The 27,529-nt window shown below is 38.1% G+C and overlaps 1 protein-coding gene across 2 annotated transcripts in view; it reads right to left on the bottom strand.

Moving 5' to 3' along the window:
• Positions 1-380: 380 nt before the first annotated feature.
• Positions 381-27,529, bottom strand: part of LTBP1 (latent transforming growth factor beta binding protein 1) — a 395,779-nt gene continuing 368,630 nt past the window's right edge. For both annotated transcript variants that reach the window (XM_063443116.1, XM_063443117.1), the window contains 6 exons: positions 26,952-27,080; positions 21,073-21,213; positions 16,336-16,506; positions 13,621-13,740; positions 2,506-2,658; positions 381-2,278 (listed from right to left, as the gene is read on the bottom strand). In XM_063443116.1, the coding sequence (XP_063299186.1) occupies positions 2,106-2,278; positions 2,506-2,658; positions 13,621-13,740; positions 16,336-16,506; positions 21,073-21,213; positions 26,952-27,080 (887 nt within the window). In that variant the 3' untranslated portion in view covers positions 381-2,105. The remainder of the gene's footprint in view (positions 2,279-2,505; positions 2,659-13,620; positions 13,741-16,335; positions 16,507-21,072; positions 21,214-26,951; positions 27,081-27,529) is intronic.

Genomic DNA, 27,529 nt, shown 5'->3' with positions numbered 1-27,529 from the left:
TAACCTATAAGGGGTAGCAGTGGTGTCTTGGTTCCTCATTGCAATCCCCCTTCTTTTGTTTCTAAACATAGTTTAATTAACCAGTGTAACTGTAATGTATTTTGTGGCTTAACACATATTTCTTAACAACTATTTCTACTATTTAGACAGTATTTTAAATACTGGGAACATTTTAATTATCAAGTGATGTGCATAAATCCATAATGATTGCAGGAGGTCTGATATGCTATACTATAAAGGTTAACATTATTACTGAAAAATAAATGAAACATTATATAATAAATGTTTGTTTTTTGTTTTTTGTAACAGTATGTATTTGTAAGAAGATTAACTGGAATATTCAACACTTTTTTTTTTATATAAACAGGCAACACAATCACTTTAATTAAAATCCACAATGTTTCTGGTCTTTATTTGGTCTTATGTAATAAGGGAAGTTAGCATTTTTGCCATAACCCATGATTTTAGCAACACAGGTCAGACATTCCACAGTTACAGTGACAGATATGATGAGAAAATTTTAAATATTGTTTAAATGTGTAATCAAATTGCAAATTCACATTTACAAAAAAACAGTAATGGCAAGGTATGGAAAACATACAATTTTTTTTTTTTTTTTTATAGAAACCACTGGTGTCATGAGTAATGTACACGTGGGTATGTGTATCTATCAAATATATTTATGCACACACACACAAACACAAACACATTAACAATCACCAATATATATGTCATTTTTCTACATAGCATGATTAAAAAACATTCTAATTTAAACTGGAAGGTTTGCTTTCCTAAAAAGATTTGTTTGGTCTGGCGTCTAGTACCTGGGCTACTATTTTTAGCCAATGCACTTTCATTTTGCAGTATATGGGCTTTTGCACCTGATCTCGGTGTCACTGTGTATTTAAGTGTATGTATTATTCATTGGTCATATGTGGAAAAAGTCAGTTAACAGAATGATATGTTGACTATTGGATTATGTATGATTTCAAGATAAAATGTGTTATTCACTTTAACTTGTTTGTGTGTGTGTGTGTGTGTGTATGTATCTATGTGCACACATATACACATCCACAAGCACATATATACTCATGGGTTTCACATGCTACCATGTCTAATAAAGCCAACTGAATAATATGTATGTGTATGAATAAATACAAATGTAGATACATACATACATACATATGCATAAATATATAATTGTGTGTATGTATATATGTATTGATATGCACATACATATATATTTAGAAAGAAAAAAATAAATACTTTTTTGAGGTTTAATACACCGCATCAGAGAATCTCAAATATTACTTTTTAATATTCAATTTACACAATAAAATGTGAACTGGGAAACTTAGGTATCTAATTTAACGTATATAAAGGGATGCAATGATTTTCTAGCAGCTTTCAAACTTGGCAAGAAATCCTCTAAAGAATTTAAGTGCAGTAAGAGGCAAAGACAGAGGGGGAAAAAAATACATATTTCCAGCCAAGATGTACAAAAAGTTAGAACAAAAAGATGTCTGCTCCACAGGGCAAACAAGATTTTATAAAAGTCACTGAACAATATTTCCAGACAAATAGCATAATCATGTGAAAGTGTTCTTAGAAAATTTGCCCTACAAAACATTTGCAAAAAAAAGTGAGAAAAGTGACCAAAAAAAGAAAAAGGAAAAAAATAGCTTTCACCTCGGTAGAATTTACACAGTATTTCAATGTGCTGCATCGTCAAAAAAAGTGTAATAAAATGCTCCCGCCACTATTAAAATGCCAAGTTAATAAAGCAATAGATACAAAATAATAACAGGTTTAACATAACAATGCTCTATCTTCCAACACGTTTATTTATGATCAGACTATATACTTGGTGGTTTCATCCAAGAAAATGTGTCCATTTGGTCTGTAATTTTATTGAAGTTGATGTATAGAAAGTCAACTACGAAGTTCCACTTCCAGATACTACAGTTAATGCTATTTTCTACCATCATTTGCAGTTCTTTTCCATCTTCTTCTCAGACAACACACATAGCTTCTTTATTTATTGCTTTTTTTTATATTTCATACAGTGCAGAGTATATGGGCTAAGACATCGGAATAATTCCATTTTATTCCAGTTCACTGTGGTCTTTCTCTGAGTTGAGCGCTGTACAGTAGTTGGGTTTATCTGATGGTATGTATCCTGGCAGACAGACACATTTATAGGACCCTTCTGTATTAATACACTTAGCGTTCTTGCATAGAGACATCCTGTTGTTCAATTCATTGCACTCATTGACATCTGCAAAAGAAAATAAGGTGAAGCCATCATGTTCCTTCTTTCAAAAAAGACATAATAGTTACGTGAGGCATATATAACATGGACAGGTTTGCACTAGTCTATTGGAAGCACTGGCTGGGGTTAGAATATATTCTGGTATTCACCCCAAATCAAAGCTTTTATTATTGTAGAGTTATACCAAACAATTCTGAAACTTCTTATTCACCCATCAGTAAATCATTGCTTACCAACACAGGTCATTTTCATCATGTTCAAGTGAAATCCGTCAAAACAGTCACAAGTGTATCCTTCTTGGACACGTACACATCTTCCATTTTCACATCCGTTTAAGATGCCACACTCCTCTGCCTGCAGCTCTTCATACTTTCTCAATTCAACACCTGTCAAAAAAACATGCGAAAAATGAATGTTGCAAGAATTGCATCGTGTATATTTCCCCTGTTTATCGTTTTTTATTTAGCTTTCGTAATATAGATGCTTTAGAAAATTTGGCACAAAAGGATAATGCTGTATTATAATGTGAATGTATGATGTTACAGTCAGATCAGGACAGGAAATAACCAAATAAAAAGGAGACTGCGATCATAAATGGTCCCTCCTCCTTCCATTCAGCAGTCTTTTTCATGTCCTCAGTCAGACAGACAGGAAATCATTTGTCCTTAAATTGTCTTTTTTGCCACCTTTCCACGTGTACCATGGGTCTCCCAGACAAAGCCTTAAGGACCTATAAAACAGTCTGCCTCAACAGGGTATAAAAAAAATAAAAATTTTGAAACCCCAATATCTATAATTATTACAATATACTGAGGATTGGCCATGGCTCCTTTTATCAGAAGCCTTCTGACTTGTCCACCACTGAAGCAATTTCTGGGGAGTAGCCTACCCTTCATACATGTCCCAGTTTATTCATAATCTTTTATTATTACTTTTTCCCTGCTAGGCTCAATATCTTAGATGCTTAATGTTCTAAGATTCTAACGATTTTGTACTTTTTTTTCCCACTGCTTGATTTTCATTTATCAGGTACAACGCTTCCCGGCGTATTTACACCCTCCTCAGCCAGTTTCCAATCTCTCTCCTTCCCCCGGTGTGCGTTGCAGAGGAATTTTCCCTTCTTCTACCCTAGCTTGGGCAAAAATGGAGTTCCTCGGCAACCTAAACCACAATCTTAAAGGGGCATTTTAAAGAGGTAACATCGCAACATCTGCCTGTATTGCAACTTTCTCAAAAAACTTGCTGTGCTACTCTGCCACCTTTCTATTAGATTAAGGTACTTCATTGGCATTTCAATTATTTGTCTTCAGATTTGTTTTTCTCTGCATTATAGTAATTTGGAAATTTCTTCTAATCTTCCTTGTATACATTTATTCTATAGATGGTTTCTCTCTCTGCCTCACATTATTTGGGTTCCAAGAAACATAGATGACCAAAAATGTTTAGACCTTTTCTTTGGGGACATAAAAGAGAGTCAACAGGCCCAATTATATTTATGTATGGCCTCTTGTCTTGCAGCCCAAGTATAAGACGGGAAAAGTCTCCTAGGAAGCATAAAGATAAATCTAACTAATGCTTGCGCTGCAATAAAGTAGCTCCTGAGAAGATGTATGTCTAAATTATCTGACGTAGGTTACAGAGCAATATCCTAGAAAATGTTCTCTATAGGAGGAGCTTAAAACAAGACACTATAGAAGAATTTGAAGCCACTGCAAAAAGCACAATCTCATCCAAAAGTCGATACTATTTTTTACTCATCAGAATCAGAAGAATACTGTTTTAACCCCTTAAGGACCAAACTTCTGGAATAAAAGGGAATCATGACATGTCACACGTGTCATGTGTCCTTAAGGGGTTAAAGGCCTCTCAGAAGATTACATTGACATGATTGATGATTATTGTCCTAAATCATTTGACTCCAAATCAGTGGATACATTGATATATCTCATTCGAGAAACACTCAGGATTCAAGAAGAAAAATCTGAATCAGACAAATTCTTTGAATATTTACAATCTTCACAACCTACTTTTCCAGTTCATCCTACTGTTCAAGATATTATCATTGATGATTGGAAAAAACCTGAGATCACTTTAAAAAAATAAAGCTCCAAAAATCTACCCTTTTGCTGTAAATCATAGACCTCTATTCCAAAACGAGATGCAGCTGTTATTAAAAAAATCCAAGTGCACCACTCTTCCTATTGACTCCATGGCGTATCTCAGAGAACCCATGGGAAAAAAAATTGGATGTAAATTTAATTGTCTTGCATATCTCTCGACTCAGATTTACATCCAGCCATTGGCTTTACTGCATTACCTAGAACCTTTAAAATCTGGCCAGAAAACCTGTAGCCAGGGCCTACATGAGTCACTAACTACTACCATAGATCCAGTAAACCAGACCTATCCAGATGAACTTCCTGAGTCAGTAGAACATTACGGGAAATGATTGGAACTAACTTATACAGATACCTCCTTAAGTGAAGAATCAATTTGGGTGGTGGCTACAAGAGGAAAACATCCTAAAAGGTTTCCGTCCAGAAGAAGCATTAGAGCAAACAATCACAACATATGCCAGTCTCCTGGGTTGGAAAGCAAACATAGGCTAAACTTGGACCCAAGAGACCTGGTTCCCATCAGATTGAACACCACACTCAAATCTAGGAGAACTAAGTGCCATAACAAACGCTTTCAAGAATTTCATTCACGTAATAGAAGTGCCTTGAATTGTTATAAGAACAGACAACAGAGCAGTTGCTGCCTATATAAATCATCAAGGCGGTACAAGAAGCAACAAAATCCTAAAAGAGTTAACTCCTCTAATGACTATGGCCCAATGTAGCCTGAAAGGTATAAACGCTATCTACCTGCTAGGTTCAGTGAATCTTCTGGTGGACTATCTCAGCAGATCCTGTATACACCGAGGTGAATGAAGTCTCAACTCGAAAGGTTTCAAATTCTTGACAGAAAGGTGGGTCATACTTCAGATCAATTGTTATGTTTTAGGAAAAATGTATATAGAGGAATTTTATAAAAGCTTGTATTTAAGAGAACATTTCACAAAAAATGTCCTGCATTAGTTGAGGATGTGTTCAAATGATTTCATAAGAACTTTGAGAAGTTTTTTTTCTCTTCAATCTGTGACTAGTATAAAATATATAGACATCACAAGTCCACTAGGGGGCAGCAAGACCTTGGCAAGTGAAGTATTATAACATGCTTTGAAAACATGTGTGACAAAAGTGAGAATGGGTGAACTGAAGATATTATTTATTTATAAAATATTTTATTTATAAAATATTTTACCAGGAAAGATACATTGAGATTTCTCTCGTTTTCAAGTATGTCCTGGGTCCACAAATCATTGCATTGTTACAGTTAGTGTTCAATAAAATACAAAAACAATATTAATATACAATATATACAAAATTTAACATAGAACAGGTAGGAAATATATAATCAACCATGACAGGTATGTAGAGAGGGATCTCTTAAAGGACTTTAAGCTTAGGGAAGATTTTAATTTGTGCGGGAGGTCGTTCCACAAATGCGGTGCTCTGTAGGAGAAGGAGGATCGGGCTGCTTTCTTTTTGTATTGAGGTAGACTAAGTAAAGTGTTGGTACTGGATCGGAGGTTATAGGAAGTGGGATATACAAAATAACAATGATGCTTGGCCAGTATACAAATAGTATATAGCTCTAAACATAATTAAAATGAGCATAAATAAGGATGCATATGTAAGCTGGTGTGAAAGGTTCCAAGTGACGTGTGTTACTTTACGATTATTAGTTAAAAGGGTTTGCAGTATAAGCCAAATTGTACTATATACAAATACACTTTGTGTATACACTTGTACGAGCTTGTACACAAAGCCTAGAATCCAAACACACACCTGTGGGAAATATTACACAATTATGTTCCAACAAGTTTTAACTGTGATAATTTAAACTAAATTGGTGAGCATTATAGGATTAAGGCGCTGGAATTGGGTTTATTTTACAGTACAGTGTAAGCTTGTTTCAGTAGTTTCTGTTCTGTGTCAGTGAATTCAGATGCAGCTGGGGCTGTGAATCGTTTCCTTTTCAGACTTTCAGTACAATTGTGTGCAATTAAATGTGATGTCTTTTAAATATTTTAAATTCATAGAAAATAAACATAAGCTATTACTACTATGTATGGTTTGTTTATGGAAACCGAGTATGTATGGATTGCTACTCAACCCACATCCTTAGTGGAACAGGATATACTGAGTAAAGTGCTGGAAGTATGGTTCAAGGGGCTAAAAGGCACAGGAGTAATCAAGCTACTCGGCTGTAGGAGTTTTGCAGTGAAGCGGCCATGACCCAGGCCAGATATTTAAATGGTCAAGCATTATCCAGTAAGATGTTTTCAGAATTCATCCCATTAATGGAGTCATTTTATGATTTTAGATTTTATGTTCTGTACGTTTTAATACGAATTACAAATGACTGCGTCTTCCCCTCACAGAAAAATAGGATTTAAACGTCACAGTAAACAAAGTGCAAGTGAAGTATATTTTTACTATCTTTCCAACTGTATAAAACTGTGTAAAATATATATTTTATTTTTCATTCTTTGGCGTGCACAGCCTAATCGGGTTTGCTTTTAATGCATGATAACCTAGGAATAACAACTCATGAGAAATGTGTGAAGAAAGTTATTTTATCGAAATATGGAAAAATTAATTCAGCTGAGGAAATGATATACATGCTTTGAGGGATTATATGCAAGACAGGTTTTATCCTTGCTGCAATAAAAGTGATGTGACATCTTCCCAAACAATAGATTACAAGGCTGATTTGGAGCTTTGCTGAATATGGTAATAAATCTATTTCAATATGATAATTGGAAAAAGTGTAGAAAACGTACAGTGAAAAACTGGGGCATAGTTTTTACCTTATGCGTTGAATTAAAAGTGACTTATTCTGCTACTAATGTTAGTTTAATTATAGAGCATCAACAAATTCAGCAGAAATAAATGAAAACCTTAACAACATTATAGTGAAAAACATGTCACTAAGCTGACAGTGGAGCACCCCATATAAATAGTCTCAGAAAGAGGTTGCTGATTGCTCCTCATACAGATGCATGGTGGGTGACCCTTCAATGCTTCACTACAGGGAGATTGGCTGAGATCATTGTTAGTGATGACCTCATTGGGGGTGGGGCAGCGGCCAAGGGAAGGCTGGTGTGGCAAGGAATTAAAAGTTACGAGTGTTCCGTTAACACAAATTCACATGCGTTTAGGAAGAGACCACTAAATCACAATAGGAATACAATTTGGCCCACCATTTGATTAACAGTTTCTGTGCACTCAACCAGTAGCATACTTATGGGGGGAAGTGAGTGATATCTAGAAAGAGGCTGCTTTGAACTGCAGAGCAAGACCACCACAGAAGACATTTGTGCTTCTTTGCCAAAACTGTCAGTGCAGTTTGGAGCACATGAAGAGCGGCGTGAGAAGAGCAACTGGGGACTTTTCATAAAACCAGGTAAAAGAAAAATAGCTCTGTGATAAAACCCCAACATGCGAGCTTAGGATAGCAAGGAAATAGACAAAGGAAATAAATGTATTACTGGGCCTTACAGTAGCAGGACTTAATGTTAGACAGAGAGAAAAGCGTAGTCAAAATACAAGCCACAGTCAGGGAAATGGAGAGACCGCAAAAACGAGAACTAGCCAAAGTCAGGTACATGGTAAACAGTCACGCAGGCAAACAACACAGGCAAGGGTAAACATAAACTCACGGTCAGTAAGAAAACCAACTTCAATAACAGATTAATATACAATTAATCAAAGAACACACTAAAGGGAACTGGGAACAGAAACCCCAATATGGCACAGAAGGTAGGGTCAGGAAATTTCAAATACCTTTATGTTCTTTCATGCAAATACGTGCATGAATGGGGACAAGAAGTGACATGTGGCTATCATTTAAGAACTTTAAGAACGTGCTTGTGACATGAGCAGCGTTCTTCATAATAAGGCTTGGGCTGCGCAACAGATCAGAACAGTCGGTGTGCACAGCCTGCTCAGGGGAAGAAGTTATTAAGCCATGTGAGACCTGCTTGGAGGCAGGAGTGCCCAACCCCCGACCGGCACGAGGACCGGGTAAGTAACGCTACACACTGTTCTTCTGGAATGATGAAAATGGAATAAAGGGGAGTTTCATTCATTTTTAACCTTTTTCTTATCTGCAAAATGGGGGGTGGGGGTGCAGTAATCTGCAAAATATTAAGAGGCACATCTAGTTTTCATTTATTGTCGTATCCTATAATTTATAAAATTGGGCAGACTAGATGGGCCGAATGGTTCTTATCTGCCGTCACATTCTATGTTTCTATGTCCTTTCTCACAAATCCCCTTACATACCAAGTGCTCTGTGTTGATGGACTGACTAGGCAAGTGAGAAAAATAATTAATTTGATTTGTAGAGTTGATTCTTGAGTTGCTCAACATTCCTATAAGTAATACAGTGATTTGAAATGATCGTGTCTTCTCGTGCACAAGTGTCTAATGGGTTATTTTTTTTGTAAACTTTGTTTATTGAAGTTTTGTAACAAACAATTACATAGCACCATCAATACTTCCTTACATATTTATAAATATTGCGTTCCATTTGTGTAAGATGATGTTACAACAACATTTATAGTGACACAGAAATTCGGGAAAGATAAAAGAAGGGTGAGGAAAGTCGAGCTGTGGGCATCTAGATATGGACATCAGTAGTTCTGTTTGAGGTAACATGGTGTTAGATCCAAGATCTCTATCCATTTTTCCCAAATCCTATAGTTCCTAGTATTGACATAGAAAGTAGCCGCAATGGCTCTTCCCATTTTACACTGGTAGGGCAATTCATTTTTTTTTCACAACCTACTTGCAAGCTTGGCTGCACCATAATCACTAAAAAAAAAAAAAAAAAAAAAAAAAAGACTACCATAGCTATGAAGCTTATGAGTTTTCAGTTAAACATAAATAGGAGTTGCCAACAGATAAAACTGCCCCAGGTACCATACAGTAGACCATAAGTAGGCAAGCTTTGGCACTCCAGATGTGTGTATGTATGTATTTAAAATATGTTTATATAGTAAAATAGATTTGATTATATAATATAAAATATTCACAGTATGTCAATTAATATATTGAACAATTAGCAGAACTACTGGGACACTAAGAACCATTCTTCCCTGGCCTTTCACCCAACTGCCTGTTGCTTGTAACTACACCATATAGAGAACCTATGCCCACCAGATTTAACATTACTTACACAGTATGTGCTTGCATGACATTATCAGACTACATAAGGAAGCAAGCTTTGATAGTCTGGCCTGAATTGTTATACAAAGCTATGTTGCAGACCCTCACTGCCTGTTTCCATAATAAAAAAAAAAACACACACAAGGCTATTGGTAAAGTAGCAGCTGCCACTTCAGTCATATAAATACATAAATACTCAAGGTCTCAATGCCGAACTACATGCCTTTAAACCATACTAGACTTCGCTGAATTAACTAAAATCTGCTTCAACAAGACACAGTACACATTCTTAACAAAATATATGTTGGAGTATATATACTGCTGAATAAGGTCAGCTATGCATTTTCACCTGTCGTCACAAAATTGCACTCCATTTTATAATTATATATTTTTAAAGGGGTTGTCTTGCTAAAAATGAACATTGAAAGTGTCTTTTGGTGCATTCCTCCTACACCAGGAATATATATTCTGATCAGGAGCCAACCATTGCAGTCAATAGGTCAATCTGTGATGAACGCCCCCTTGCCTGGACATTCACCACGGGTTCCTGGAGGAGTGTGGAGGCTAGCCTCCTGCCCACAGACTATAGGCCAAAGAAAAGGCTGGTAAAAATACTTGGTTCGTGGGATTTATTTGTACTGTTCGGGAACCGAACAAACTCACAAACTGCGGACCACCCCTGGGCTTGTTATCCCCTGGTAACCTCTCCTGACGCTTCAAACATTGTGTGTTCTGATTTTCCACCATTCATATGCGCGAACATGTGGGAACTGTGTTGACGGCCATCTTGTTTGCGGGAAGGCAGGCAGCGGTGTTTGGACGTCGATCGCATGGAACTAAAATTGGACACGGAAACTCCCGAACACCGCTGAACTTTGATGAACACCTGCTTCCTTCCTACACATGTCAGGAGAGCGCCGTTTGGTAGGTTTGTTCGTATGAACCATTTGAACAAACGCTACTAAATAGCCCTAGTGTGTGTTCGGTATTTCTTTCCCATCGAACTCCTGCAGTTGACCGGCAAAAGCACAAAAAGCCCTGGAACTGTTTTGGGCACAGGACCATGTGTGCAGCTGGTCAGAACTTTACCCCGGTTGCGTTTCGGCTGTGTTTTCGGACATGTTGGGTGCTCAGATCCAGGCTATCCGGAGATGTATAACCTATGGGGGTTCCTAGGTGGGCAATATGTGATTTTGTGTGTTTTTCATATTTTGTTATTTATTGCTGAGTCACGGTGACATTGCATTTTGGGGAAATTGTGTGGGTGTGTTTATGGGAGTGTCATGGATGTGTTTACGGTGTCTCTGTATTGTATATAAGTGGACCATTGAGCCTGGATAAAACAGATTCGATTTACCCTTCATCAAGTCTAGGCTGATGTTCAGGGAACTTGGGCTATAATCACTACTGCGCTTGGGACTCGGGAGATTCATAACGTATATACTCAGCAGGAGTATAGGGGATCAGTTACACAATCTAATCCCATAAATTAATGTCCAGCAAGGATTTAAGGGAAAGCAGTTTATCTCCATGCTAGGTTTTTGCTCCCTGTTAATCTGAAGACAGTGCTTCATGTTCACCATTGTCCTGTTTCTTAACTGGCTGATCCAAACTTGCCCCACTAGATTACATAATTTCTCCCCCAGCTTTTTCTAAATGAACACATCTGAAGAAAATGATTTCTTCATTTAACAAAACATGTTCATGATATATTCTTGGGAATTAATATAACCGATTTTTTTTACCTTGACTTCACTCCATGTCCGTAAAAACAGTGGTTTCCATATTGTACACACCACAAAAAAATTATTTCTTATTTTCGCAATACATTTTAAAAATGTTGTGACAAACATCCTCACTACTGTTTTATGAGTGGAGCAAAATTTACAATGTCCTCACCATAATGCCAAGCTTGCACATCAATAATTTGTTGTCTGTAGGTCATTAAAGTTACAACACAAGTTAAAGATATTGACCATCTGGGACATTTTAATAGAGCTATAGATAGTAAAAAAAGCTTGTCAGCACCAAGTAGAGATTGTAAGGTAACTCCTAAAGTTCTTGCGTGGGCGATGAGATAGGACTTGCCAGCCCAAACACGCCAAAGACTTCTGGTGCCAAAATATAATCTTTTTGATAAAATCCTACACCCAGCGTCCAAGAATTCAAATATTCTACATAGTTTAATTACATTGCACAACAGACTTAGACAAAATCAATTTGTGATAAGTTGTTGTTGCTATCCTCTGAGTTTATTTGACTTTGGCTGCCTGGTCCTCAAGAGAAGAAGAATGTAGAAAATGATCTGAATGTATGTTGAAGATAAGTTTTCACAGCTTGAAAAAAAAATAATCTGAGAATTACAAATGTATGGGACAGTATAGTGAAGAGTACAGTGTGTGTGACTTATCATCTCATAGCACCCTACAATCAAATAAATAAAAAAGCAGCAAACATTAGTATTTTATTCATGTAGCACTCAACTACTTGATGCCTTGACAACTGTCCATGCTCGTTGCAAAATAGACAAGGGAACTGCACTCAATTCACATTAAGCCAAGTGTGATAAATTAGACTACGGGCCACCACTAGCCCAACAGTGATCGATACCAGTAACAAAGAGAGAGTCCAGGTATACCAATAACTGCAGGCGCAAACTTTCTGTAGTCATTGTGGTGGGATCAGGTAGCCTCATACTTGCAACACACCTTTACTGAAGCAACATGCTATGCAAACATCTTTGCATAAAGATTTGTGAACATTGGTGCCACACTTTGAACATGTCATTCAGGATACAACTGGCTGTCTCAAGCATCACAGTTTTGGCGAGTTTAAGGTTTACCTATGTACATATGGGCACCAGCAACACAGGGTTTCTTTTTTTAATTTTTGCTATCCTGTGTCCCTGCATTTCCTACCACTCTTCCTTATCGCTGGTTTCCTGGCCCTTGAACTACCTTCTCATGTATAAACCTAGTTTTTGGACCAGCAAAGATCACTATTATCATAAGTGTCTCCAGAGTGTGGAACAGTTGCAAGGTGTACATTGTTTTAGTTCCTCACAGCCATGAATTGATGTCCCTCAGGCACAAAATCAACACGTGGTCTTAATCTATAATGTAAATTTAGTCATGCATTATTCAGAGTAAGATGAGCATGTGTTAAACGTTAGAAATGTTAATAACTCAACCTAAAATAATAGATTGTGTTTCAAATTATATTTGTTAGTGCAAAGTCAGGTATTTTATGTGCATCAAGTTGGATAATCAACATCACAACTTGGAAATAGCTCAGAAATAAGTCATGAACTGCCATAGTTAAAGTGGTTCTGTCACCTTTTGAGTTATCTGCATAGTTTGCAAAGGCCCTTGATGGTAACATTGCCACTTGGAAAGCGGTGGCCATGGGGTGCAGCAGAGGTGAATTATACTTACCTGATGCTGCCCACCCATGGGTGCCACCATCTATGACTTTCAGCTTGTGGCACTTCATTCATCAGGATCCTACTCTCTTATCTTTTGACTGCAACAGATTCTTTATGTGCATTTTTTAGATTTTCTCTTTATGATATGCTCAAATATTTTGTGTGTGTTGAGGTGGGTGACAGATCTATTTTAAAGTGGAATTTAGAAGCTAGAACCTTGTCTGTTTTTATACATTCTTTATGTTGTTCTCTAGTCTAGCAGATCACTGGTTTGTATCCTGTTAACAAACAGTTACTACTTTGGTAGATGAAACTGTATAACATACAGAACGTCTGCATTTGACATTATTTTGCCGTATCTGTAGCCACAAGTCTAACATCATGCGTCTGATGACTCACTGTGGAAAGCTGCAAACTTTACTGCCTATGATTATCTTATGTTTATACTTATTATATTATGTTGAATGAACAGAAAATATATAAACAAGATACAAAATATACAAAACTTGGAGGAATTTCTCACTGGAGACTATTTTAACTATTATATGTATACATATATCAGAATGTGAATTTAAATTTCTGTACATATAGCAAGCACAAGCACATTTCTAATAGAATTACATTTCAAACATCGGTTTACTTACCCTCCTGAATAATATATGGATCTTCTGGTGGAATATAGTGTTCTGAAAAGTCAAGTCCATCTTCTCCATAAGGCTGTCTGTATCTTTGCACAGGAATGTTGCAAAGTTGAGCATAGTCCTCTGCAAATTAAGAATAAAAAAGGAATGGTTTCAAAGTAGTCATACTAAACCTGAGTACATTTTACCATAAAATCATAGTATGTGTGCTAGTTGTCTCTTTCACTGGTATTACTGTGTCAAAATAAAAAATAGTTCAATTGTGCTTCTATTTAAAGGATCTTTATAAAGCTCAAAGGTTCCACTCGCCATTGGTGTCATGTAAGACCCATGTAAGATCTTGTACCAGTCCAAATGAAGTCACAGATTTTTTTTTGATTTTTTTTTTATGTAGCTCATTTCAGACATCAACAAAACGTACTATTCATTCATAGGTTTTCGCATGACATTTGGCCACTAAGAGATCATTGTTGGCTGAACTGATAACATGGTTTTGCCCTACAGCCAATAACTCTCCTGTCATTATCTACCTCCTTACCACATCTTCATAGTCAAGTCAGCAGGTCAGCTGAGTGATACAGTTTACCTTCCAATTAGGAGTTTTAAGAAAAAAAGAGGCTTGACTTTTGGAATTAAAGTTACGCTGCAAACAGTTGTTTTCTTTTTTTGCAAAACTGAAAAGTTAGGATTCCACATCTATGCTTTAATACACTTAATTGATGTTGTCCAGAGTGTACTTTTAAGGGTTGACTCTTGGCTAGGCCAGGTTAAAAGGTGGTGGGGAACAAATGGGGGGATGCTTTGCATGCAATGGAAGTTGCCTTATTTAGAAAAAAGATTTGTATTCCATATTATTTCTGCAATACAGAAATGCCAGTTTATAGATCACCCCTGAGCCACACAGTAAGCCATTAATTCACACCGCTTGGAATGATTTAAATCCTAATTAAGAGTTTATGTGAAAAGTGGGGAAAACACACACACACACACACTTGGGGGATGAGGGGTGAGTGCTGTTCTTCCATAAAGATTCAAAATCTAAATTTACATGAGAGGCAATTTTAAGTCTTAGAAAAAGAACAATTTATAGACTGTTTTCCAGATGGTTGTAACTTTGGTCAGACAGCCACACATCCTTCCTGATGTCTGGGACCTGCATCAGCAGCCTCTTGGGAAACAGACGTGCAAGGGAGTATGACTGGTTTAAGGAAACCTCAGACATATTGTTTTTAATGGCTACTGTGTTTAAGCAAACATATTTATAGTTCTATCTACACGTCTGAGAAAGACAAATTATCTTCTAGTGATGACATTACACTCTTGTCTGAAATGTAAATTCTTCAGTCAAAAGACATCATTAGGTATTATGGAAATAATATATACTACTTATGGTATAGCCCATACTGGGAAAATGCCAGGGTGTGTACAATGTTTGGTGTCAGGGTGTAAAAGCTAATTTTTATGCCACCACAACTACTACCGAAAAAGTATTATTTTATTTCTGCACTTAATACACTGCACATGTAATATACTGTAAAAACCTACATCCATGCATTGATACACAGAGATACAAGAAGATCATTTTTTTTTCTTTACATAAAAATTCAGAGAGCTCACCTACATAACCAATTCAGCAGAGACAAACAAATCCATACACCCAGTCACAAAATACACAAAAACAAAATTCGGAAAGGGGCACCCTAAGCAACATAACCACTAAAGGCTCAGTGTAGTGGTCATGGCATGACGAGAATATGAGTGCTATTCTAGAGTTTGTTTTCCCAAACCTGTGTTTTTATAAATAAATAAAATATGATTTCCAAGGTCCCTATAGACTACCCCATCTTCAGTAACATCAATAATGCAGAATTGACATTTCTTAATATCAGTATCAATTCCATCTAAATTGCTTATTGGCTTGTAAGAAACCTAACAGCATCTCTTAGGATGTGGTTAACCAAAAATGGCACCAGAATGGGAACAGAAAGTTTACATATGGGCTTTATGTCAACATACAGAAGGTAAAGTTGTCTGGTTAAAACAAGACATCTGCAATATATTGGGCATTGCCAAAGAATCAAAGAGTTGCATTCCTCAACCCTCCATGGCTGCTAAAATGCTATACTGTAGTCTGAGCCATGAATGTTTCAGAAATGTACAGTGTACCATTTAACAGTATCTTTGAGGGGTGCAGAGGGACTGACTAGAGCCCAGATGAAATATTTGATTCTCTGTTGAGTAAAGATCATGCTGGAGTAAATGAGAACTAAATGACTAAGATAAACGTGTGCAAAAAAATATTTTTTTATTAAACTTTCTATAAACCTAAGTCAAAAGGAAGAGGTGGATGGCTTTTAAGGCAGTAAATACACCAGGTATTGGACACTCGGCAGTTAAGCAGAACTATAGTTAATAATAACATTATTATTATTATAGACGGACATCTGGTTGTATACAACTTTAAAATAAAATTAAAAAATCACATGCTATGTAAGATGTTCATATATAAATGAAAATAACTGATATTGCTGATTAAGCATTAAAAAATCAATAAAAAAAATAATTGGACATAGATCATCATAAAAACTGAGCGAAGGGAACATTTCCAAAGAACAATACATTTTGTCCATGCAGCAAATATAAGAAAGAAACAGTAGCCATATAGAATACATTTTTCAGTACATTATCAAACTGGCTAAAAAATGATCATTGTTTTACCTGAGTCTTTCATAGGGCACAGAGCACATTGCATTCCCCATGCTTCTCCATGTAAGCAGCAGCATTCTGTGTAGGTTGTCTGCTTTCCTACCAAAGGTCGGCTGCACACAAAGTCTTCATTTAGATCTTGCCAACACAGATCTTGGAAAACATCAGCTTCTTCTGTTGGTTCTATATGACAGTCATAAAATATTGATATTATGATCTACACAAACTGATGTAAGATAAAGTGAAAGCACCATATATTGTCTGTAGTATTGTCACCAAAAGATGGGATATTGGGAGACCTACCAAGTCTCATGAACACGATATGCCTTTAGTCCTTTAGATCACCTGATAGGGTTGTGCTATTACCAGGAGTGAAGAAGATTGAGGGAAATGCACCATGAGCACACATTTCACTATAATCCACAGTGCACTCAATTTAAATTCAGGGCATTTTAAGCTTATAAAGAAGAGCTAAAGCATTGTTCTGTGTATGGGCAAGCCTAAAGCCCATGTGCTGGGTTGATGTGCCCCCTTTGTGGTCAGGGATGTTACCGGTGATGCTAATTGTGTGAAAGATAAGTCCATTCATCACCTGTGTGTTTGCCTCCATTTTGGTTTTCTGAACATTCAGAAAAGCAGGAATTTGTTTTGGGATATATTTCTATAACATATGTGGTTTAAAATACTAGTCATAAGTGCCTATTAAAGCGGCACTGTCATCGTTTGAGAGCTTTGCATAATTTGCAAAGATCCCCGACAGTGACATCCCCGCTGGTCCACCATGGGAAGGAGCAGGGAAAGTTAAAATTTACTTACTATATATATATGGGTCTATGTTTGTCAAGGCATATTGGTATATGTGTAGGTACATGCATTGGTGCTTGTGTGTGAATGTATGTGTAGGTGTGCATGTACATATATTTTGGCATATGATTGTATTTATATGTATATTGTATGAACTTGTGTATAGTGTGTATGTTCTTGTGTATACTTGTACATATGCACTACTTGTTTATATGTATATGTACAGTGCCTTGCAAAAGTATCCACCCCCCTTTGACTTTTTACCTATTCATCATTACCTATTTTGTTAGATTACAGCTTTAAGTTCAATGTTTTATTAATCTGAATTATATGTGATGGATCAGAACACAATAGTCTAAGTTGGTGAAGTAAAATGAGAAAAATATATACATAAAACTATTTTTTAGAAATAGAAAATAGAAAATTGGCAATAGAAAAATGTGCGTATGTATTCACCCCCTTTGTTATGAAGCCCATAAAAAGCTGTGGAGCAACCGATTGCCTTCAGAAGTCACATAATTAGTGAAATGATGTCCACCTGTGTGCAATCTAAGTGTCACATGATCTGTCATTACATATACACACCTTTTTTGAAAGGCCCCACAGGCAGCAACACCTAAGCAAGAGGCACCACTAACCAAACATTGCAATGAAGACCAAGGAACACTCCAAACAAGTAAGGGACAATGTTGTTGAAAAAAAGAAAACGCTATGTCTGGCGCAAACCCAACACATCACATCACCCAAAGAACACCATCCCCACAGTGAAACATGGTAGTGGCAGCATCATGCTATGGGGATGTTTTTCAGCAGCCGGGACTGGGAAACTGAGGGAAAGATGGATGGTGCTAAATACAGGGATATTCTTGAGCAAAACATGTACCACTCTGTGCTTGATTTGAGGCTAGGATGGAGGTTCACCTTCCAGCAGGACAATGACCCCCAAACACACTGCTAAAGCAACACTTGAGTTGTTTAAGGGAAAACATGTAAATGTGTTGGTATGGTCTAGTCAAAGCCCAGACCTCAATCCAATAGAAAATCTGTTGGCAGACCTAAATATTGCTGTTCACAAGCGCAAACCATCCAACTTGAGGAGGAATGGGCAAAAATCCCAGTGGTAAGATGTGGCAAGCTCATAGAGACTTATCCAAAGCGACTTGGAGCTGTGATTGCCACAAAAGTTGGCTCTACAAAGTATTGACTTTAGGGGGGTGAATAGTTATGCACATTGACTTTTTCTGTTTTGTCCTATTTGTTGTTTGCTTCACAAAAAAAAAATCTTCAAAGTTGTGGGTAAATTCTGTAAATTAAATTATGCAAATCCTCAAACAATCCATGTTAATTCCAGGTTGTGAGGCAACAAAACACGAAAAATTCCAAGGGGGTGAATACTTTTGCAAGGCACTGTACATAAGTGTGAGTGTGTACGTGTGTCTGTGTATGCTGGATATAGGCCTTCATGCATAGCTTGTATCTCTTGGATGGGAATTCATGCATTCTTTATATTAATACTCTCCCCTTCTAGCACCATCTTCTGCACTGTTCGCTTGTTTTTGTTTCTCTCTCTCCCCCCTCACTCTGATCTTCACATACGATATTTACGACCCTCTGCAAGAATGGTGTCTATGTTCTATCAAACCTGTCTTATCTGCACTCATATGTTGCTTTAACCCCTGTATCACAACTCAACTTTGAATTCTATGTGTCGTCTTGCTCAGAAATGCTTCAGACTTGAGAAATGGAGGTTCTCCCGAAAGCTTGTCATTATAAAATTCTGTTAGTCCAATAAAAACGGTATTACAAGATACAAATGTTATCTGTTTTATTTATATATATATATATATATATATATATATATATATATATATATATATATATACACACATTGTGAATGTAGAGGATAGGGTTACAAAACTAAGTAAAGCCATTTCCCAGCAGAGGAGAGCTAGGCAAATACTAGACATCGGGAAAATGAATTTTGTTACATAAAAGGGTTCCCAAAAATTAAAAGACTAATTAGCCTTAAAAGGAGAGAAATATAAGAAGAAATGTGGCTTGGCCTAATAAGTCACACTTTTTCTTATTGTGCGAACAATCGCAGAGACAATCCAAAACAAACTGAGCCTGGAATGCTGTGGTAGAATCAGCAGAGTACAAGGCTGTAATTCAATGTTTTAGTCAGGCGCAATGGTTTATCAAGCCGAAGTTTACTACTGTCTCTGATCGCTTACAAACTGAAGGGGAATATAATGTCTTTCTGCTTTTACTTTAGTATGGGATTCTAGTGTTATTATTTTAATATCATATTTTGTCAGTTTTCCTCTGTAGACTTTGTGGAGCATTTGAAAGACATAGCAGTGCAAAACTCTATTGAAAGGTCAAGGTGGGCCCAATAATTTATGCCTCTCCACTCAACTATGACTTTGTGGCTTGTAACATGAGGAAGGAGGACAGAGTAGAAATATGTGTGCTTTTTACTGGTTTAAATGTGATGACGATTTGATTTTATGGTGATAGTATGTCATGGGCCCGGTGGTCCTGGGGGGCCCGGACTGCTCTGGGAGTCCTGTGCCCCACATTTCATATGTGCACATATAGATAGCGATTATCGCTATCTATATGTTCACCTCGGGCCCTCGACTACCTGTACAATGTAGACGGGGGCCAGCCAGCACCATCTTAACTCTCCAGCAGCTCCTGTGCCTGTAACTCTTGCGAGCTCCGCAGCCGGCAGAGCGTTGTCACGGGTTACCATGGAAACGCTCCGCGGGGAAAACAGGCACAGCTCGCGAGAGTTACAGGCACAGGAGCTGCTGGAGAGTTGAGATGGTGCTGGCTGGCCCCCCGTCTACATTGAACTGGCTGGCTCCCTGCACCAGACCACCAGGGATGCAATCTCCCCCTCCCTAGTCAGGTAAGAAGCAGGGAGGGGGGAATAAAATAGTGTGTTTAATAAATGTAGGTCATATACAAAAAGGCTCCCCCCCATCCGGCCCCCTATTTTACACATTTACACACACTAAAACCACAACACAAACACACACTGCATACACTATACACACACTGCATTCACCGTACACACACTAAAACTACAACACAAACACACACTGCATACACTATACACACACTGCATTCACCGTACACACACTAAAACTACAACACAAACACAATACGCATTCACTACACAAACACACACTTTATCTAAAACACACACAACTACATCCAATATACAAATGGGCACTCTGTATCTATTTTACACACCACACAGACAGGGCATCCTTGTGGGCGGACTCAGAATGGGCCCCATGGGCAGACTCGGAGGCGAGTACGGGGGCCCCAGACTTTGAACTGTGTCAGGGGCTCCAAAATTTCTGTGTGGCATTACATTACTCAAGTAATAACTTTTTATGGTGCAGGACAAACAATTCTAGGTGAGTTGTGTGTGATGTCTTTCAAACAGGTTTTAAAGTTTAGAGATGATATCTGATGAAATACATGTTTACTAAGCTGATCTTTCAGGCGTTTTAATATTGTGGGTTTCTAGTACAATTTTCATACCATTGCCAGATTACACCTTTAGATTTATTGAGTATTTAAATACAAAAATACCACAATGCAACATCTTTCAAAGGTTAAGACTGGCCCAATAATTTATGACACCCTACACCAATGTTTCCTGTTCCATGGGCACTCACAACAGACAAACATTAAGTGTCCCAAGGAAGTCCAAAAATCTGCAGAACTGTGTTAATGCATGCAACACCATTCTTGTTGATTATAAAACAGTGCATTCCTTGTATACACCAGACATGACAATGCAATACTCAGATGTGCTGACCTCTTTTATAGGTTTTTAACTGAAATTGGTGATTAAACCATATATGAGGCATGTAACTTTAATTGTAGGTAAGAAATAAGTACATAGGAACGTCAAAAGCATACCAACTGCATCCAGTGGTCTTGTACACCGTTTCCCAGTTGAATCCAAAACCATTGGGCGTGTGCAGAAACAACTGTAAGAACCATCTGTGTTCACACATTCTCCATTAATACAACTGGATGGATCTTGACATTCATCGTTATCTAAAAGTTAATAAAACAAAACAGTTATCAAAACATTACTGATCTGCATGTTTTTTTCTGTTCACTTTACAAGGTAGCAGTTTGCAGTTTCTACTTTTACAATGGTTTTTAGTACATGCTGTGCTGTGTACATTGTAAATTACACACAGCCCAGCAGCTGTATTTGAAGACTTTAGAGTCAATAATTAGATGAAACCATGAAAGAGAATGTGTTTATGGACGGGAGGAAATGCCGAAAGGGTTCCTTTGTTGTGGTTTTTAGCCTTGTGGTACTGTGCTTAAGTCAACATGCTTTCCGCTTATACAGCAGAACTATGTGTGAGTCCTATTGAGGGATTTTCAGTGGTTTAAATGTGACGAGTAGAAGGTGATTTTATGGAGAGAGTGTGGCATTATATTACAAAAATGAGCTGGATAATCAGCCTTCACAAGAACACATTCCATATGAGACCTATAAATGAACTTAGCCAGTGAAAGCAATCTAGCACTATTCATACAATGGGTGTGTTATATTTCTAGTGGTCCAAACTAGCTTTAAAGAGAAATTTCTTGCACATTTGTTTATACCACAATCATACTCTTGTAGGAGTTTCCCCATATGCACTTTTTTGATTCTTTACTAAACATCAGATAGTCACTGGAAGAATTTCTGGAGTTAAAGAGCATGCCTTTAAGAGAAGTTGGATGAATGGGTTTTCTATGATTCTTGCATGGATTTCTAGGCTACTACAGCAGTGGTTATAGATGCCCATTTAATTAAATCAGAACTACTAAAATGGCATAAGTAGTTATGGCAAAAATCCCACTGATGTTCTTTAACCCCATCACAACCAAGTGATTTAAAAAAATAAAAAACACCCCTACCCAGAATCCAAGTAGTTTGAATGTCCTGGAAAGTTATGTTTAAATATTTTTTCGTATGCATACATTAAACACTATTTAATGGAAACAAAAACTTTTTTATAAAATCATTTCCCGAATAATAAAGATACTTTAAAGAAAACCATATTGTAAATAAATAACATTTCACCCCGTGTATATATATAATAAGCATTCATTTCTCAGTTGTGTGCATATGCATAAACACAAAAAAAAAAATGGAAAGCACTCCAAATTCTTAGTACAAAAATTAAAATGTAAATCTTATTCTCAGACGTAAGAGTGCTATACATTATTTTCGGGTTCTATCATTTAATGGCTGGATAAGAGCACCGAGCCTAAATTGTTATTTTGCAGTCCATGAGTGCATGTCATCTGGAGTATAATATCTATATATACACTGATCAACCAAAACATTAAAGGGACAATATAGGAACCCAAACCACTTCAGCTCATTTAAGTGGTCTGGGTGCAGTGTCCCAGGTCCCTTAACCCTGCAACGGTAGTTATGGCAGTTTTTAATAAACTGCTATAATTACCTTTGTGGGTTAATTCCACCTTTAGTGGCTGTCTACCAGACTGTCACTAGAAGGTCCTCCGGGTCGTTAGGTGACTTTTGGTCACCTAACTGATGCTGGAGGATCTCATGCTATGCATGAAGACATCCAGCATCACCCGAAACCCCATTGGAAAGCATTGTATAATGCTTTCCAATGGGGGAAGTCCTAATGCGAGCATGGCAATTGCCACTCATGCGCATTAGGTCAACCCCACCGGCTGACAATGGCGGGGGAGGAGCAGAGGCACTGGACTCATGGACTGGACTCAGGTAAGTGACAGGCAGGGTTTTTAACCACTTATGCATTATGGGGGGGGGGGGGAATTTGACATAGGGGGGAACTATAGGGAGCTATAGTGCCAGGAAAACAACTGTGTTTCCCTTTAAAACCCCTAACAAGAGGAGTTACATTGAGTATATCATTACAATGGCATCGGTCAAGGGGTGGGTTATATAAGGCAACAAGTGAACAGTCAGTTCTAGAATTTCATGTGTTGGAAGCTGGAAAAATGGGCAGGTAAAAAGATTTGAGTGACTTTGACAAGGGCTAGACAATTGAGTCAGAGTGTTTCCAAAACGGCAAGTCTTGTGGGGTGATTTTGGTATTCAGAGGTTAGTACCTACCAAATGTGGTGCAAGGAAGGGCAACATCAGTGTCATGGGGGCCCAAGGCTTATTGATGCACATGGGGAGCAAAGGATAGCCCCTCTGGTCCAAATATGCAGTAGCTCAAATTGCTGAAAAACTTAATGCTGGCCATGATAAAAAAAAAAAAGTGACAGTTTCAACAGGGATGTGAACATCAGAACTGGACCATGAAGCAATGGAAAAGGTTGCCTGGTCTGATGAATCTTGTTTTTTTTTTTAGAGCAGCTGGATGGCCAGGTAAGTATGTGTTTGCCTGGGGAAGAGATGGAGGCTGGATACTCTACGGGAACGAGCCAGGCTGGTGGAGGCAGTGTTATGCTCTGGGCAATGTTTATCTAGGAAACCTTGGGTTTTGGCATTCATGTGATTGTTACTTAGATACATCCAACCATCTACCTAGAGATTGTTGCAGACCACGTATAACTCTTCATGGCAAACGGCAGTGGCCTTTTTCAACAAGACAATGCACCCTGGCACACTGTAAAAATTGTTCAGCAATGGTTTGAGGAACATGACAAAGAGTTCAAGGTGTTGTCTGGCCTCCAAATTCCCCAGATCTCAATGCGTTCGAGCATCTGTGATATGTGCTGGAACAATAATTCCAATTCATGGAGGCCCCAACTCACAACTTATAGGATTTAAAGGATCTGCTGCTAATGTGCCAGAAACCACAGGACACATTCAGAAGTCTTGTGGAGTCCATGACTCGACGCATAACAGTTGTTTTGGCAGCACGACCTACATGATATCTGGTAGGTGGTTTTAATGTTGTGGTTGATCAGTGTATACATACAGACAGACACACAATCATAGTGTGCCTGTCTGGCATTGTTTAGTGCAGGAGTAGGTAATTCTCAGCACGTCAGATGTTGTGGACTACATCTGCCATAATGCTCTTCCAGTCATAAGGCTGGCATAGCACCAGGAAATATATAGGTTACAATACATGTCGGTTACAATATGGAGGTTGCCTACCCCAGGTGTAGTGTGCATGTGCCTGAGAGTGTATGTCTTGCAGTGAGTATCCTTATGTGAGTGTACATCTGTGTGTATGATTGTGTCTGGAGTGCATATCTGTGTCTGTGTATCTCTGTGTATGTAAGCATGTGTGTCTCTGTGTCTAGCAGTGTATCTATGTGGGAGAGCTGCTTGCAGTGTGTTTTGTGTATGAGGGTGCTGGTTGTGGTCTTAATGTGTGTGCTGTCATTATGGCATATCTGCATATACACTGAACAAAATTATACACGCAACACTTTGTTTTTGCCCCCATTTTTCATGAGCTGAACTCAAAGATCTAAGACTTTTTCTATGTACACAAAAGGCCTATTTCTCTCAAATATTGTTCACAAATCTGTCTAAATCGGTGTTAGTGAACACTTCTCCTTTGCCAAGATAATCCATCCACCTCACAGGTGTGGCATATTAAGATGCTGATTCAACAGCATGATTATGGCCTTAGGCTGGCCACAATAAAAGGGCACTCTAACATGTGCAGTTTTACTGTATTGAGGGTTTTCGGGGGGGTCCAAAAACCAGTCAGTATCTGGTGTGACCACCATTTGCCTCACGCAGTGCAACACATCTCCTTTGCATAAAGTGGATCAGGTTGTTGATTGTGGCCTGTGGAATGTTGGTCCACTCCTCTTCAATGGCTGTGCAAAGTTGCTGGATATTGGCAGGACCTGGAACATGCTTTCATATACGCCAATCCAGAGCATCCTAAACATGCTCAATGGGTGACATGTCTGGTGAGTATGCTGGCCATGCAAGAACTGGGATGTTTTCAGCTTCCAGGAATTGTGTACAGATCCGCAACATGGGGCTGTGCATTATCATGCTGCAACATGAGGTGATGGTCGTGGATGAATGGCACAACAATGGGCCTCAGGATCTCGCCACAGTATCTCTGTGCATTCAAAATGCCATCAAAAAAATGCACCTGTGTTCGTTGTCCATAACATACGCCTGCCTATACCATAACCCCACTACCACCATGGGCCACTCAGTCCACAACGTTGACATCAGCAAACTGCTCACCCTCACAATGCCATACACTCTGTCTACCATCTGCCCTGTACAGTGAAAACCGTGATTCATCCATGTAAAGAACACCTCATCAAAGTGCCAGACATCATCGAATGTGAGCATTTGCCCATTCAAGTCGGTTACGAAGACGAACTGCGGTCAGGTCGAGACCCTGATGAGGACTACGGGCATGCAGATGAGCTTCTCTCAGACGGTTTCTGACAGTTTGTGCAGAAATTCTTTGGTTATGCAAACCGATTGTTGCAGCAGCTGTCTGGGTGGCTGGTCTCAGACGATCTTGGAGGTGAAGATGCTGGATGTGGAGGTCCTGGGCTGATGTGGTAACACATGGTCTGCAGTTGTGAGGCTGGTTGGATGTACTGCCAAATTCTCTGAAACTCCTTTGGAGACGGCTTATGGTAGACAAATGAATATTCAATTAACAGGCAACAGCTCTGGTGCACATTCCTGCAGTCAGCATGCCAATTGCACTCTCCCTCAAAACTTGCAACATCTTTGGCATTGTGCTGTGTGATAAAACTGCACATTTTAGAGTGGCCTTTTATTGTGGCCAGCCTAAGGCACACCTGTGCAATAATCATGCTGTCTAATCAGCATCTTGATATGCCACACCTGTGAGGTGGATGGATTATCTCGGCAAAGGAGAAGTGCTCACTAACACAGTTTTAAACACATTTGTGAATATTTGAGAGAAATAGGCCTCTTGCGTACATAGAAAAAGTCTTAGATCTTTGAGTTCAGCTCATGAAAAATGGGACTGTGTGTGTGTGGAGAGGTGAGTGTGACAATGTGACTGCATTTGTGTGGGGGAGTGATGTAACAGAGTGAGTTGGGGTGGCATATTGTATCTTGGGAGGCTTTATTTATCTGTCCACTCTCCCCAGACATTGCTAAGCAATATATATATTATTTAGCTGAGCCCCCCTCTTGCTTACCTTTTTGAAATGAGGGGGGCTTAAATCTTGATTCCTTGGTGGACCACTAGGCTGCCAGTGGGATCTGCAGTGGGAGTAGACCTCTCTGAATGCTCCCTTTCTATCTCTAACAGGTAGTGAGCATCTGCAGAGAGATGCTCCCAGCCAGGGGTGCAGTTCTGCACACTGAGCAGCAGAGAGCCATTCAAATCTGTAGATCTCCCTAACAGCCTGTGCAGTTGCAGAGCGCTAAGTAGAGCTGGTGCTATAATGGTAGTGCTATCACAGCTACTGCAAACAAAATTTAAATCTATTTAAAAGAGGTATATCCACAAAGGTGTGAACGACAAGTTCAATCTATGTTATTAATACAATATCCATTGTCATAGAAACCAAAGGTAATGTGAATAAATTATGTATTTGATACAAAACAGTCATTTCATATTTAAAGGAATAGTTTAAATTGATGGAAATATCAAATTCATCTGCAGGTATTTTTTTTTCCATTCTACAGGCAGTAGTGACAAACATACCAATGAACAGTTTAGGAGTCAGATATCTATTAAATGTACCGTATTACTTACATGTTTTTTTTTTTTTTAACTCTCTTGAAAAATATTAATGGAAAAAAAAACCTTGCCTTGATATTTTCTGCAAATGTTCAAATTATGACAGTCTAACAACAGACTTACCTATACACTGAAATTTCACAGGGTCATAATATGTGCCTTGTTTGCAATAACACTCGTAATTTGATTCAGTATTTAAGCAGAAGCCATTCTTGCAAATTTCCTTCCCAAACAACAAACATTCATCAGCATCTACAGAAATGATACAGAAATTACATAGGTCAATTAGATTCAAAAACAAAATTGCATTAATATATATCATACTACTGATTTAACTAATTTCTATTATCTGGATTAATCGTGGGTCACTTCTTGGTAAAAAAAAAAAAAAAAAAAAAAATGTTGAAGGTAAAACATTTTTTAAAAATACAAAATAAATAAATATAAAAATCGGGTGAACATGAATAGTATCTAAAGCTGCTAATGCTGTTGTTTCCTAATCCTCTTTATTTTAGCTTAAAGGGACTCTATAGTCACCATATAAAAGCAAGAAAGACAGGTCCCCCAGCCTTCCTTCTTGCTTTTATATGAACTTTCATTAATTAAAAATAAAAAAATCGGTGTTTTTATATTAAAAACTTACCTCCGTTCCAGCGCCGAGCTCCCCGCTAGGCCGCGCCCCCTTTTTCGTCAAAATGACG

This window comes from Pelobates fuscus, chromosome 2, assembly GCF_036172605.1.
Source record: "Pelobates fuscus isolate aPelFus1 chromosome 2, aPelFus1.pri, whole genome shotgun sequence".
Classification (NCBI taxonomy): domain Eukaryota; kingdom Metazoa; phylum Chordata; class Amphibia; order Anura; family Pelobatidae; genus Pelobates; species Pelobates fuscus.
This window is presented reverse-complemented; position numbering and strand designations above follow the sequence as displayed.